The 14,997-nt window shown below is 49.7% G+C and overlaps 1 protein-coding gene across 6 annotated transcripts in view; it reads left to right on the top strand.

Annotated features, from left to right (window-relative positions):
- The window catches only part of TRANK1 (tetratricopeptide repeat and ankyrin repeat containing 1), an 84,944-nt gene extending 73,050 nt beyond the window's left edge, over positions 1 to 11,894 (top strand). For all 6 annotated transcript variants that reach the window (XM_036332972.1, XM_036332968.1, XM_036332966.1 and 3 more), the window contains 4 exons: positions 4,388 to 4,533; positions 5,318 to 8,367; positions 9,167 to 9,265; positions 10,364 to 11,894. In XM_036332972.1, the coding sequence (XP_036188865.1) occupies positions 4,388 to 4,533; positions 5,318 to 8,367; positions 9,167 to 9,265; positions 10,364 to 10,464 (3,396 nt within the window). In that variant the 3' untranslated portion in view covers positions 10,465 to 11,894. The remainder of the gene's footprint in view (positions 1 to 4,387; positions 4,534 to 5,317; positions 8,368 to 9,166; positions 9,266 to 10,363) is intronic.
- The last annotated feature ends 3,103 nt before the right edge of the window (positions 11,895 to 14,997 follow it).

Below are 14,997 nucleotides of genomic sequence, written 5' to 3'. Positions count from 1 at the left end.
ATTTCCATTGTTGCAGAGAGCTCTGCTAGACAGACTGCTAGCCTAGGGCACGACGACTCACAGTGGGCAGCAGGCTGGCTGAGGCCACACACTATGGCTTTTCTGCAACAAGATTGGCACAGAAGATGAAAGTAAGCAGTTAGACATTTTTATAACAATTTAGCATTGCTATGCATCCAACTGGTGATAATTTTCTTAGTGAACATTTTTTTATTGAGTTAGAATAGAATATGACATTGTATTAGTTTTAGGTGTACAGCATAGTGATTTGATATATGTACTAGTATATATTGTGAGGTGACCACCACCATAAGTTTGATATCACCACACAAAGTTAAGATTTTTTTCTTGTGACGAGAACTTTTAGGATTTATTCTCTTAGCAACTTTCAAATGTGCATGACAACATTACTGACTATAATCACCGTGCTGGAAGTTATGCAATTTGTTTTAATGAATCAGTGGCGATGGATTGGACGTGTAAAACCATTGAGTCCTTCACTGCCGATTGTCTGAGAAGCAGTGCTCTGCAGTGTCCAGCTGTGGCTGGTGCATTTGCCCTGGTGGGTTACCGTGTTGCTCCAGGAGGGAGGTAGGTTTCCATGTCTGTATGTGAAATGCATTAACTCCTGGATCCTCAGAGCACCCCGAGCATTGGGTGGGGTGGAGGTGAGACCTGTGGGGAAGTTTGAAGTGTGGCTCCCATGCTGCCTGCCCTGCCCCATGTTTATTATGGGATGTGACTTAGGATGTGGGAGATGGGTTGGAATAGGAATTTCAGTGTGGCTGGAAGTTCTGGGTGCTAAGATTTCAGGAACTAGAATAGTTTCCAAACTCTCCGTATCCCTTAGTCTCTAATGCCATCACCCTCCAAACTCTAATGCCACCACTTGGACCCCAAGCGGTGACAACTGCAAGCCTATGCCTACTGCTTTCCCCTTTTTGCCTACCAGTGCCAGTCATGACTGAGCCAGAGACCCCTTCCTATCTGTCACCTCACCTTCCCAGCCTGCCAAGCTCTGCCTCTGAAAGTGGTGGGGAGGGGACCCAGGCAGCCATAGCACAGCCCGCATTCTCCCCTCCAGGACGTCAGTGCCCACAGAGTGTGGAGACCGCCTGCTCCCAGAGCCACAGCCTCCTCCTCCTTTCCACTGCTGCAGGCTTGACCAGAACATTCCAGTAGCTCCAAGCCCCACCCAGGGGAGAGTCTGGGCCCTTTTTTTTTTTTTTTTTTTTTTTTTGCTGAGGCTCCTTCCTGGAATTGGGATTGGACCCTCAGCCAGCTTCTGGCCTTTTGGGGGCATCCCACCAAATCACCAGCTTTACTCAAATTGACCAGCTTGGCAGCAGCCTTTGTGAGAATCCTTCAGCCACATTGCCTCCCTGCTCCCAGCCCCACGTGTGTGCTGCCTCCTCCCCCACGGAAGAAATGCCTGGGAGGGGCCGTGGGAGTGCGAGATTTCCTTTCAGGGATTCCTCTGCCTTGCCTGCCTCCAGCCTCTCCAGAGAGCAACATTGGTTTCCCTGGAAACCTCTCAGAGCCCTTGCTCTGGATGGCAGTGGGGACCCCCTCATGGAGCAGAGCCGGCCTAGTGGGGAGCTGCCTCTTAGAGTCATCCCCTCTTTTCTTCAGCTGGGGGCACATTGGCATTTATTGGGGCCTTCACTCATACTCAGGGAAATGTTTTCAGAGTAATCAGCATTGTCGAGGAGTGGCAAGGAGACAGCGCGGTTAGATGTACTGGTTATGGAGAGGCAAGGAGCCAGGGCAGTTAGATGCACTGGTTATGGGGTTTTATCAATGTGAAGGTGGGTCTAAGAGCTCTCAGGTCTGTGCGGTCTCTGGACACAGAGGAGGCTCACACTCAAATCTTATGCATATTTTGGTCTTTCATGGAGCTTGTCGCACTAAATTAGACCCAGCTGAGGTTTATCAGAGGGCCTGGCATATGTACTTGGTTTTTGTTTTCTCTTTGGACCTCAGGTACAGCAAGTAGAGCTATGAAGTTAAATGTTCAACAAATCCAAGGACCTCTGCTGTGCCAGGCACTGTGGGTGCTCAGCAAGCAGCAGGCGACAAAGCAGGGGCTCTGTCTGCAGAGCTTCCCTCTCTGGTGTGAGGAAGAGATGACACATAAGCCAGTGAGTGTAAGATGTCAGCGATGGTGAGAGGAGACAGGGTGGTAGGTATTGCTGTTTTAGACAGGGGGTGTCAGGAGCTGACTTTTGAGCGGAGACTCTGAGAACAACTGCTGGAGGGCATGGCAGGCCAAGGATCCCTGCAGGGGTAAGGCCACAGATGGGAGCGTGTGGGCGAGGTTGAAGAACAGCAAGGAAGCCTTTTGGCCAGAGCAGAGCGAGCCAGGTAGAAATGGTAAAATGAGCAAGAGACAGGTGGAAAAAAATCATGTAGGGCCTCAGAGTCCATGGTAGGGGACTGGACTTTGTTCACGTGGGGGAGGAGGGAGGGTGGAGAAGCCGGTAGAAGGTTTGGATTGGAGGACTGACATGAAGCTAATTATTTGGATGCTCTGTCAAGAGGTCTGTAGGCAGCAAGAGTAGAAGCAGAAATGTCAAGAAAGTCTAGTGGTGGCTGAGGCTGAGATAGGTGGCCTGGATTGCCACCGTGGTGATGGAGGTGATGGGAAGGGGTCATATCTGGGAAATGTTGGGAGAGCCAAGCAGGCAGGATTAAGTGATGGGTTGGATGGGGAGTGTGAGAGGGAGAGGAGTGGAATGCTCTTCTGTTCGTGGCAAGCCCACCAATGAACGTGGTACAAGTCCATGCTCGTTGCATTTCATTTTGTTCATCCTCTTCCTCTTCATAGCCAGTCTCCATTCCCATTCTCTTCTTATTGGCAGCCATTCCAATGCATTTACTATATGTCCTCGTGTGCATGCGCAATGGAAGAATAAATAGTAGTATTTTCTGTGCATGTATATTTTAAGCTTATCTAAATACATCTATTCTGTTTTTCATTTTTTTTTCCACCTCCTGCTATAGTGTTATGTCTGGCCAGGTTGCTGATCACTGATAGAATTCCACAGTGGGCATCTTCAACATTACTTATCCATTTCCCTAGTGGTGGACACCCAAGTGACCACCAACTCCTGGCTGCCAGACATGGTACTGTAGTGCAGGATGTCTCCTCCAGTTCTGTGTGAGACCGGGAGATGTGATGTTAGAAATGAGATTACTAGCCCCAGGGTATGCATATACTTAGTATCAGCAAGTGAAGGTGAGAGCTTTCCAGAACAGTCATGCCACTTGGTGCCTGTGGGTTCCACATTCAGTGGGTACTGATTTTCTGAATTTTGCAAACCAGATGGTTGGATCTCATATTTTAATTTGCATTTCTCTGATTATTAAGTTTCCCCCACAGTGAACTGCCAGTTTATATCTTTGGCTTAGTTTTCTGTTGTGTTTTTAGGAAAGTCTTTTTTTTTCTTCTTTCTTTTTTTAATGGCTGCAGGAATCCATTTTATGTTCTGACCTGCCTAGTGTAGTACAGTAGCCACTAGCCACATGTGGCAATTAAAATTAATCAAAATTAAATGCAATAAAAAATCAGCTCCTTGATTGCACTGCCCACATTTCATTGCTCACTATTCACACCTAGTGAGTGGCTGCCATGTTGGATAGCATAGATATGGGACATTTCCATCTTCACAGAAAGATCAGTTGGACAGTGCTGATCTAGATGTCAGTGTTTTTCTTCTCTCTGTTAACTGTGTTTCACTTGTTCATTGTTGAACAGTTTTGATGTAACCAAATCCATCCATTCCTCTCCTGAATGTGTGTTTCGGGTTTTGCTGAAGACCTTCTTTACCTCTCAAGTCACAAGAGATAGTTTCAAACATTACCCCCAATAGCTTTCAAACTTATAGCTTTAACCCATCTGGAGCTTCATTTTGTGTATTGTGTATGGTGTGAGGTTGGGGTTTACATTTATTTTTCTACCTATAAGGCAGTGATGGCGAACCTATGACACATGTGTCAGAGATGACACACGAACTCATTTTTTTGGTTGATTTTTCTTTGTTAAATGGCATTTAAATATATAAAATAAATATCAAAAATATAAACCTTTGTTTTACTATGGTTGCAAAGATCAAAACATTTCTATATGTGACACGACACCAAAGTTAAGTAAGGGTTTTTCAAAATGCTGACATGCCGAGCTCAAAAGGTTCGCCATCACTGCTATAAGGAATTAGTTTCCCCCACATTACCTGTGTTTTAGTCGTCCCCCTGCCCCTCCAATGGATTCTAACAATTAGCAAGACATATGATTATTTTATTCATCACTCAAGATGTTTGGTTTATTTTTAAGATCAAAAGTGTTATGTTCTGAGTATTCAGAGAAGAAAATTGTATTCCATCTTAGATAAAAGATGCCGCCTATTTCTATAAGCGAAGCCAGTGCTACCAAGATGCTTTCAGATGCTTTGAGCAGATTCAGGAATTTGATCTAGCACTTAAAATGTACTGTCAAGAGGAGCTCTATGAAGAAGCTGCTGTTGCAGTGGAAAAGTAGGTGGTTTTATTCTCTCCCTCCCCTACCCCTGCTTCCTGGGGCTGCCTGCCTTGGGTGATGTCACCCTGTTCTTCCATAATGGCTTGACCATGTCACCCTTCTTCCACTTGAGTGGTGGTCTCGGTGCTGGCTCAAGATCTTGAGAACAGGACTCTGTGTTCTCCATGCTCTTTATAAGCTTTGACTCAGGGTCATGAAGAGAAGGGGCTGAAGAAGAGGTTACCAGTGTGTATATAAAATGCACAGCAATTTTGTGCTTAGTGACGGTTCTGTCCTCTCACCTTTACCTGCTGAGATGACAATTTCACTGGTATGTGGCTATATAAAGGTAAGAGCACTAGTGGGCAGTTAGGATTTTGCTTCATTGTGATCTACTGGTAGATGCTCAGCTATGTATTTATAAATAGGTATATGATAGGTATGTGCACATACCCTCAGTTTTAAAATACATAGGTTTCATACATGACCCAGTGGAGGCCTCCTGAGCCTTTAGCCTAGTTGCTATTCCAAAGGGGAGGAGGAAATGGGTGGGTTTAAAACTTGACAAGGAATCTATAAACAGCATGTGGTTGAGGCCCCCAGAGATCTCCCTCATGGTATTAGAATCTGTTATTCTGCATTTCTGCTCAGCAGGGGTTTGGATCCCCTCTCGGCTCCTGGAAAAGTAGGCTATATACTACATGTGGCAATTTTACTTAAGTTGCCCTGTGCTGTATTTTGGAGGAAGTTTTCTATTGGTGCATGACAATGAGTTATGATTTGGGTCATCTTTCCCTGTAGGTATGAAGCAATGCTAAGGACCAAGACCCTTCCCGTATCCAAGCTCTCCTATTCAGCCAGTCAGTTTTACTTGGAAGCTGCAGCAAAGTACCTGAGTGCAAATAAGATCAAGGAGATGATGGCTGTCCTCTCGAAGCTGGACGTAGACGACCAGCTGGTGTTCCTGAAGTCTCGGAAACGGCTCGCAGAGGCCGCAGACCTGCTGAACAGAGAAGGCCGGAGAGAAGAGGCTGCCATGCTGATGAAGCAACACGGCTTCCTGCTGGAGGCCGCCAGGCTCACTGCCGACAAGGACTTCCAGGCCTCGTGTCTGCTGGAGGCTGCCCGCCTCAATGTGGCTAGGGACTCGGAGGTAGAACATACCAAGGCCATTCTGAGAGAAGCCCTGGATCTCTGCTATCAAACCAATCAGCTGTTTGGCATTGCTGAGGCCCAGTTCCTGCTGGGGGTGATCCTGAAAGACTTTCAGAATCTCAAGGATGCCTTCTTCAAGTTTGACACTCTCAACCACTCGGCTGGCGTGGTAGAAGCGCTCTACGAAGCCACCAGCCACTGTGAGGCTGACCCTCAGAAGGTTCTGGCCTTGGCTCCAGGGGGCTTGGAAGTCCTCCTCAATCTGGTCAGGGCCCTCAAAAGAGTCACCAACAACGCAGAGAAGGATATGGTTAAGTTTTGCTTTGAGTTTTTTGGGATTTCTCAAGTGGATGCCAAGTATTGCCAGATAGCTCAGAATGACCCTGGACCCATATTAAAAATAATTTTTGACCTGGATTTAAACTTGAAAGAGAAGAAAACAAAAGATCATTTCTTGATAATGACTGACCAAGTGAAACTGGCCCTAAACAAACACCTCTTTAGCAGGCTGTGTCAGATCACGCAGAGCCTGCTGGGGAAGACCTACCCGGGCATCTGCCTGCGGTTCATTGTTGGCTTAAAATGTGAGGACGGAAACTGTGAAGATTACCACAGGCCTCTGCGGCGTTGTGAGGCCAAGTGTTTGGTTCAGTCGAAAATGCACCAGGTGGCCATCAACGGGCTGCTTTTGGAAGCCAAGAAAGTATTCCCTAAAAGCTTAGCTGAAGAACTGGAACAGATCGATTATATTCTGTCTGCAGATAAGTATGGCCATTGCAAGTCCTTCCTGAGTGTAGTCTTCCCTAAACATTTCCATCAGCGAGTGTTGTCCGAAAACCCCATGGCGTGCAAAGAGATCCTCAAACCCAATTACAAGTCCTTCCGGTCCTACAGGTTTGCTCTGAAGGAGTACATCTACTTCCTGTTTCAGAACGAACGGGCGCGCAGCCGCCGGGAGTCCACCGACCTGTGGCTGAGCGCCATGCAGGCCTTCCTGCTCTCGTCCAGCTACCCCGAGGAGTTCGGGAAGCTGCTCCACCAGGAGGAAGACAACTACCACCGGGAACTCAAAGCTCTCGCGTTGGAGAAAGAGGAACGGGGCCGGGGCCGAGGCAGCAGGATGAAAGGGATAGAGGGGAAGTTCGGCATGCTGGCACCCAACAAGGATGATGAGAGCACCGAGAAGACCCACCTGTGCTTCATCCGGCTGCTGGAGAATTGCATCGACCAGCTCTACGTGTATAGGAACCCAGAAAACTACAAGAGGCTCTTTTTCCGTTTCATGAACGTCCTGGTCAAGAGGTGCAAAGAGCCGCTCATCCCCAGCATTGGGAACACGGTGGCCCTGTTGGAGTTCCAGTTCGTCCACTGCGGGGTGGTCCTGGCCCGCCTCCGGAAGAGTGCCATCCTGTGCCTCCCCAAGAGCTACATCGCGCTCTTGCACTACTGGGAGTTTCTGTTCAGCAAGAGGGACAAGGAGTTCGGGGACGTGTTCTCCATCATTCAGGACTACAAGCCGAAGGATGTGACGAGAGCCATTCAGGATTTCCGGTTCCACCTCTCCTACCTCGTCAAGGTGCTGTGCGGCTACGAGAATGTGAACTTCAACGTCCTGCTCGATGCCTTCAGTGACATAGACTGTGTGGTCTCCGGGGAGGCGGAGCGGACCCTGGTGCTGTGCTTGGTGATGCTGGTGAATGCCGAGGTGGTCCTGCAGCCGTTCTGCAAGTCGCTCCTGCACCGCCACTTCCAGGAGATCGAGAAGAGGCTGCAGCTGATGAGCGTCGACTACCCAGACCAGGTGCCCGAGAGGCTCCGGGATGTGGTGAAGCGGGTGCTGATGGCGGCCGATGTGAAGTCAGTGGCCGAGGCGCTGCAGGACCTGCTCTTTGAGCGCGATGAAGAGTACCTGATGGACTGCCACTGGCGATGGGACAGCGGGCACACCAAAGGGGTCACGGTCCGCGGCCTCTATCACGAGGAGGTCAAACTAAACCGCCTGCTCTGCGTGGACCCCGTGGGCTACTTTGCCGAACCAGAGTGTGAGTTTGGTCAGGATGAGACGGATGAGCTGGCCTTGGAAGACCGAGACCACCTCCTGGCCACCATCCTGTCCCAGAAGCAGTGGAAGGCTTCCATCCAGCGGAAGTTGAGGAGAGCGTGCCTGGTGGTGGCCCTGTGCATCAGCTGGAAGAGGAGGGTGAGTGCCCAGATGGGGTGTTCCAGGGAGGAGACCAGGGAGCCTGGGACCGGGATCTTCAAAAAAGCCGACGTCGACAGGACCCAGTGCGACCTGTGCGGGGTGAAGTTCACCCGAAGTCCTGAGAACTATTTCAGCCCCAGTAAAGCCTTTGAGGGAGAGACTTCAGAGGCGGTGGCCCTCTCCGAGGCTGAGCTGGGTGACAAGGAAGGTCGGGAGAGGAATAGCGAGTCTTATGAGCATCACATCCACCTAGAAGGCCACCAGAGGCAGCAAATGGCCTACCAGAAATACTCTGAATTCTTTCATGAGAAGGTGGACCCGGCCATCGACGAAGGCAAGCTGGTGGTGCAGGACATCGAGCAGAGCGTGTGGATTCGTAGTCACCTGGGCTCCAAGGAGCACAGCCTCATGCTGCAGAGGAAGGTCCAGGAGAACATCAGGAAGGTTTCAGATGCGGTGGAGGACCTCTACAGGCAGAAGGCCTGGGCTGGCGGTAAGGGGCCCTCGGGAATGGGGGCCCAGGCCGTGGTAGAACCTGGGCTTTGAGAACAGAGGTCAGAATCAAGCCCTTTGTGTTGAGGTCTGACCTGGGGTCATGGAACTTGGCGTTTGCAGAAATACAAGTAAGGACTGTGTGTTCTCAAATTAGAGCAAGGCACCATGGTTTGGACCACCCTTTCCCCAATGAAAAACTTCCTGAGTATCTTGGGCTGGGCTGGTTCCCCTGGCCTTACAGACAAGGATAGGGCTTACTGCCTAGTTCTATGGAGATAATATAGGGAGAATGTTTAAAGTCTTGAGCTTCTGATTCATTCATTCATGATCATTTCTTGAGCTCCCACTCTGTGCTAAGATCTGTAGGTGTGTAGCTGGTCTCTTCCCTTTAGGAGGGTCTTTAAGCCATACCCAGTGTGAGCCCTTAATGATAAGAATGCTAATGGGTCTTTGAATCAGATTTCCTCTAACTTCCTAATTAGCTACTTCTTAGCAACACGGAATGGAAGTTATGTTCCGTACAAAGTGAGTGAAATTGCATATTTTAGAATCATTCCATAATTCAGACACTGCAGTTTAAGGTTTAACAGACACACAGGAATGATGCCGGGCTAGCATTTAATCGCAGTTTATGCTGCTGGTGGCAGAAGTGGGCTGTGGGGCCTTGTCTGCCGTTTTCCTCGGGAGAAGCAACAGAGACAAGCTCTGGGGAGGTGGGGGCTTTGGCTCTAATTCTGGGTGTTCGAGGCCCTATGGCAGCCCCTTCACTCAGAGCCCTTGTTCTTTGGTTCCCACAGCGAAGGAGGTGATGACTCGGCTGGTCAATGTTCTGATCCCGTCAGTCAAGGATGCGAGGGAGTGGCTGAAGAAAACAGAGCTGCACCTGAAGGAGGAAGGTAAGGAGCCCTTTGTCTTAGGACCGTGCTCTGGGTCCCATGGTTCTTGGTTCTGCTGACGTTCAGGTCAGGCTGACGTGGGGCTGTCTAGGACATCAGCATTGACCACTGTCTGTCTAGCACCATTGCTCCGCTGAGCGAGATTTTTTGTCACACAGTATCTGAGCTTCTCCACCAGACTGAAGGTTATTCTGGGTTTATGTTGTTTTTTTCTAAAAAATGTTTTGCCACTCGAGCTGTTATCAATGCTGGTCGGTCACTACTCATACTCAGAACAGTGACTCCCAAGGATGCACAAAGCATTGCAGAGCCATTCCTTGATAAACATGTTTGCATATAAGTTAATGATTATTAATGTGTGTTTAGTGTGTGTCAGTGCTGTCCTGGGCTTGGGATAGAAAACAAACTGAATCATTGGGGCAGCTTGCAATTGTCTTCCCACAGAACATTGAGGGCTGTGTCGGATGAGTCAGGCTTCTCTCCCGACAGTCAGAATCATCTTGCCAAGTTCTATTTGATCTGGAAAGTCTTCTCTCTTGCCCATTCCAACTGCTGCCCCCTCCCCACCTGCCCACATTTCTTCTTGCTCTGAGTATTTTGCCCGGCCCAGGTGGCCCTTCTTTGAGTCCTTTTAATCCAGACGCTACTGGAAATTGCAGACTCCAGAGCTGGGGGGAACTGGAGGGCCCTTGGCACAAATGTCTATGCCAACAAAAAAAATCTGGGACTATTATTTCAAGATGGAGGTAACTGATGTATCAACTCTAGTCTGTGGTTGAGTTTGGGTTTTGTTTGGTTTCTTTCATTTAAAGGGCCTCTAAAAGAAGGCCAAAGGAGCCAGCCTGTAAGAGAACTTAATTCCAGAGATGAGGGCTTCCCTTGGCTTTGGCTCATCCTGGGAGGCAGCATCTGTGCTCAGATGCATCCTCACTTTCTGTCACCCTGGCGGGAGGCCTTTTCCCCTTTAATTTAAAACAATTACAGAAACACGAGGTTTTACTAGGGTGTTCTGTTTTGCAGTGGAGTGGGGAAAAATCACCATTCTGCACATTGTTTTTCTTTCTTTTTTTTTTTTGGTTTTGTTTGCTTTTTAAATAGGAATCGTTCAGGAAGATGAATATGAAAATGAAATTGAGGACTTCGGTGAGCTCCGTCCTAGAAGGCGTTCACGGAAATGTGGAAAGCAGAGAAAATACTAGGATCCACACAGCTGCTGCTGCCTAACCTTCAGAACATTCCGTCCGGACTTAGAATCCTGAGTGCTGGAGCAGAAGAGAAAAGAATGTCAATTAGCATAAAAAAGTAGGGGAGTCTAGCAACCTCTTTGCTTTGTGATATTGCTCCTTCCAAGGTGGCTTAGGGTCTGACTGCTCCCTCCGAGCGGGCCCTCTAGTGCTTTCCCAGTTCAGGCCTAGCAGTATTAGCTCCCCTGAAACTCGTCAGATGAGAGGAGCCATCACTGAAGGGAACCTTGGGTCTCCTCCCCCAAATCCCCAGGTTCTCTGGCTCAAAACCATCACGACATGAGCAGTAGGAGGGACACCCCTCACCTCAGAGTTGCGGCTTCCCTGGGCCAGGACATCCCTCCAGGGGTTCCCTCATCCCCTTCCACACGCTGCAGCCAGGGCTGTGCGTGCCCAGGTCTGTGTGAGCCCTGCCACCGGCCTCTCCTGACCCCAATCCAGTCTGGTCATCTCCGAGCCTACTTGTAGCATAGTTTGTTTCGTCATATAGGTTACCTTTTCTCTTTGGCAACTTTTCTGCTCGCCACCCCCCCCCCCCCCCCCCGCCCCGCCATGCCCAGCTACATGTGCAAGTCATGGTTAGACTACCTCACAATGTAGTCAAGAATCCCCCCGTGTCCTTTGGGCGGCCAGGATGGGGATGATGCTGGGGGCCTTCCAGCCTGCCTCGCCAAGGTGGCCCTCACTCCGCCTCGGCTGTGGGAAGACATCTCTAAAAGCGTTTTGTGTGTAGCCGGGTATGTTGTTTCCTTGGTTCTCCCTGGCAGCTTGTCATTCTAGCTCAGGTTGACATTCTGATGAGTTTTCTCCCACTGAGCTCACCCCGTGGGACAGGGGCGGCCTGCAGCGATGCAGGTTAGGAAGGTGGACAGAGTAGTAGGCCGGTCGTACAGTGCCAATCCATAGGGACTCAGCTGTGAATCACTGCCCGAGGCTGGGAGGCCCGTAAAAGGAAGGGTGGTGGTGGTGGTGGGGGGTGTCGGTGTACAGGAGGCATTGCTCCCCCCACCCCGCTGGGCCAGCGGCCGTCAATAGGGTTCCATTCTGGAGGCCTTGGTGCCTCTCTCGAGATCACTGCCCGCCGCTTCCCCAGCCTCTCAGCTGGGCTAGAGCGGAAGGTCAGGCTCCCCCTCGGCCCTTCATTGTTTTGTCATCACAACGGAACCGACTTTCCACCCACGTCGTCGCTGCTGCTTTTGCTGCTCATTGTTGTCACTGTCTTTCTAAATGACTATTTCCTCAAAATGTTTATGTTTCTAACTTTTATTAGTTACGTTTCTAATTTTTATTCCAGGTGTTTTTTATAAACTTCACTTGCCAGATAAACAACCCCAATCAAATCTTGCTGTATTATCACATTTTATAAAGTTAAATCATTTCTCTTATATGCTGCCGTCCATTTGTTTATTTCCAGTCCCTGCGCAGAGAGTGAAGGGGTCGGTCTTGGGCTGGTTCTTTCTGGTAGCTGATTGATGTGGGCCAGAGCTTGCTGTGCCTCCCAAAACTAAGGCAGGGACAGACAAAGCACAGCCCGGCACTCGCAGCTGGTCGCAGTGTCCCTTGAGGGCCCGCCTGTGCAAATTCTTTCCCATTTGGATGCTCTGAGCATGCACATGTGGACAGTTTGGTCAGTGCGGTCAATTGGGACCACCCCCTAACATTGCCCTGGGGGGCAGGGGACCTGGAGTCGAGTCCTTGTCCTGCCCCTAATGAGCTAGTAACCTGGGGTGAGTCAGATCCATGAACACCACCCTGGGGGGGCGGGGGCGAGAGATGGAGATGGGGAAGCAGTGTGATGGACATGTGGGCCGCCTGGGGGCATAGCCAACTGGCCCCAGTTTCCCCCTTTCAGAAATGAATGGTCTAAGGCTTGAATACCCTCAGGTCTTGGTTGTGTGATCCCAGTGTTTCCTTGTGTTGGGTGAGCAGGACAGCTGAGTCTAAGGAAGCAAAGTGTCCTCTGGTCCTATGCCTCAGGGTCCCAGAGGCTCAGGTCTGGGAGAGACGGTGCTGCTCCTTCTATGTCAGCACCTTCTGAAAGAGCCGCCTGGAGAGAACTCCCAGGGAGCCATGTCCTCAGCTCGTCTGGCCCTTAGAGTGTGGGTGTGGGACTGTGGGGCGGAGAATCAGTAATTCCCATCCATGACCCAATCCTGAGGCCCAGTCCAGTAGCAGGCACTTTGGTGCCCGGGCCTTGCCTTGATGTCCAGGATAGGGGTGTGTGTCAAGGGTCCCCAAGACCCTGTCAGTCTGCCTTTGGAAGGATAGGGCTCCAGCCATCTCACCTGTTTTCCTGGCCCGGGCGGGAGGGTCCTAGTGCCCTAGTACCCTGAGGGATCCTAGGACCCACCCGTGGAAACATCCATTTGTCATCTTAGCCACGTCCCCTTGGGACCCTGACATCTTGCTGGCCCGGAAGGGCTTTGCCAGCAGTGGAGACTTGGTTGCCAGGGCAACTGGCAGGAGGCATTACTCTGACTAATGTTACAGGATTCTCTCCACTCAGCTCCTGGGTCTGGTTCCTCTGGGACACTGGCAGCCAACACTGCCAGCTGTCACATAAGGACAGTCTGCCCCTAACATTTGTGGGGCATGAGGTGCGAAAACAAGAGGCCTCTGCCCCATCCCTTCTCTTCCCACCCACCCTTTGCTTCATCCTGCGCTATGAAAGACTTCCCTTGTGTGAGTGTGGACATTCCAGCCTCACTGCAAGCTCATCATGTATCCGCACCCCCCTCCCCAAACAGCCACCCTTGACCACCCCTGCACCCAGCACATCGGCAGGGAAGAGGCTCAGGAGTATTGGGGGGAGGGGAGGTTCCTGGGTACTGGATTGCGATCTGCAGGGGGCTGTGGATATGTCCTGTTTTTGCACATTTGGGGCACAGTATTTAGCTAATGGCACAGCATTATGCCGTTTTTCTTGGCCATTTTTCCTCCTATGTCTGTCTGCTTCAGGATCCTTGCAGGACAGGGTTCCAGCGTTCATAGATTCTCCAGCCATGATAACCATCTTAATCTTCTCAACGCCTAGCTTAGCGTACATTCTCTCTCCCCCTGGCCTTCTCCTGCAGGCCGATCCACGGTATAGGATGTCTCCAATGTGTTCCTGGATCAATGTCATGTAATTGCCAGATACCTGTGTCACTAGGGTCATCCTTAAGTGTGTGACCCAGAGGATGGGAGCCATCTCCCTACCCAGCAAGCACCCTAAGGGCACAGAGGTTAAAGTTCATTCTTTCTCGCAGCTGAGACACAGGCCTGCCCACAGCTGCAGACAGTTGCTTCCCACTCCTCCCCACGTGCTCCCTGAGGGGGAGGGAGAAGCCATCAGCCAGGTAGCAGGCGTTGCTTAGGTGGGTTGTTTAGAAATCTGTCTCCGGATGCTGCTGAATTCTAACCCTGTTCAGAATTCTGTGTTCTCTGCTTAAAGCACCTGATCTTACCCTCCTCAGTGGTGATGGGACCTAAAATCTAATGGGACCTTCTTGTGGGATGGGTTGCCCTGGGGAAACAGTACTTTCATCACACTATCTTTGAAGTGAGCCATAAGGTTGAATTTAGCTTCTCACACTGGGAATTCAGATACATTTTTTAAAAGTCTCTGAAAAACAATATAAATGAGCAAACAAAACAGAAACAAGCCCATAGATGCAGAGAAGATTTTGATGGGTGCCAGATGGGAGGGGATTTAGGGGAATGGGTGAAAAAGGGGGTGGACAGATTGCCAGTTATGAAAACAGTCACCAGTATGTAAAGGAATATAGTCAGTAATATTGTAATAGCTATGTATGGTGTCAGAAGAGGGGATCACTTCGTAAGTTATATAAGTGTCTAATCACTGTGCTGTACACCTGAAATTAATATAGTATTGTATGTCAACTGTTACTGAATTTTTTATAAATCTTTATTGTTGAAAGTATTACACATGTCCCCTTTTTCCCTCATTGACCTCTTCTAACCCACCCCCACCCTCCGCCCCAGGCCCTCACCACCCTATTGTCTGTGTCCATGGGTTATGCATAAATATATACATACAAGTTCTTTGGTTGATCTCTTCCCACCCACCCACCCTCCCCCACTTCCCTCTGAGATTCCCCAGTCTGTTACATGCTTCTGTGTCTCTGGATCTATTTGTTCATCAGTTTATTTTGTTCATTAGGTTCCACATATGAGTGAGATAATGTGATACTTGTCTGAAATATTTTTAAAAATTAAAAAAACAAAACACAATGAAGAAGAGGCTGTTCGCATGCAATCTTGACTTAGGTGTTGGAAGTGGACAACAGGGAAAAAAGTCCCTGAGCCCGTTTGGGGATTTATAAAATGGAAATAGAGACAAGCTTGTAGCTTGGCTGTGATAGTATCACTCTCCCTCCCCTTCCTGTCTTCCCGAGACGGACCACGGACGGGACAGGAGCTCAGGGCTCTGCTTCCAGGGCAGGCGGCGGCGGTCATGAGTGATGACGAGCCCTGGGGACAAAGCTG

This window comes from Myotis myotis, unplaced genomic scaffold, assembly GCF_014108235.1.
Source record: "Myotis myotis isolate mMyoMyo1 unplaced genomic scaffold, mMyoMyo1.p scaffold_m19_p_13, whole genome shotgun sequence".
Classification (NCBI taxonomy): Eukaryota; Metazoa; Chordata; class Mammalia; order Chiroptera; family Vespertilionidae; genus Myotis; species Myotis myotis.
The sequence above is the reverse complement of the archived record's forward strand: the minus strand, read 5'-3'. Positions and strand labels throughout refer to the sequence as shown.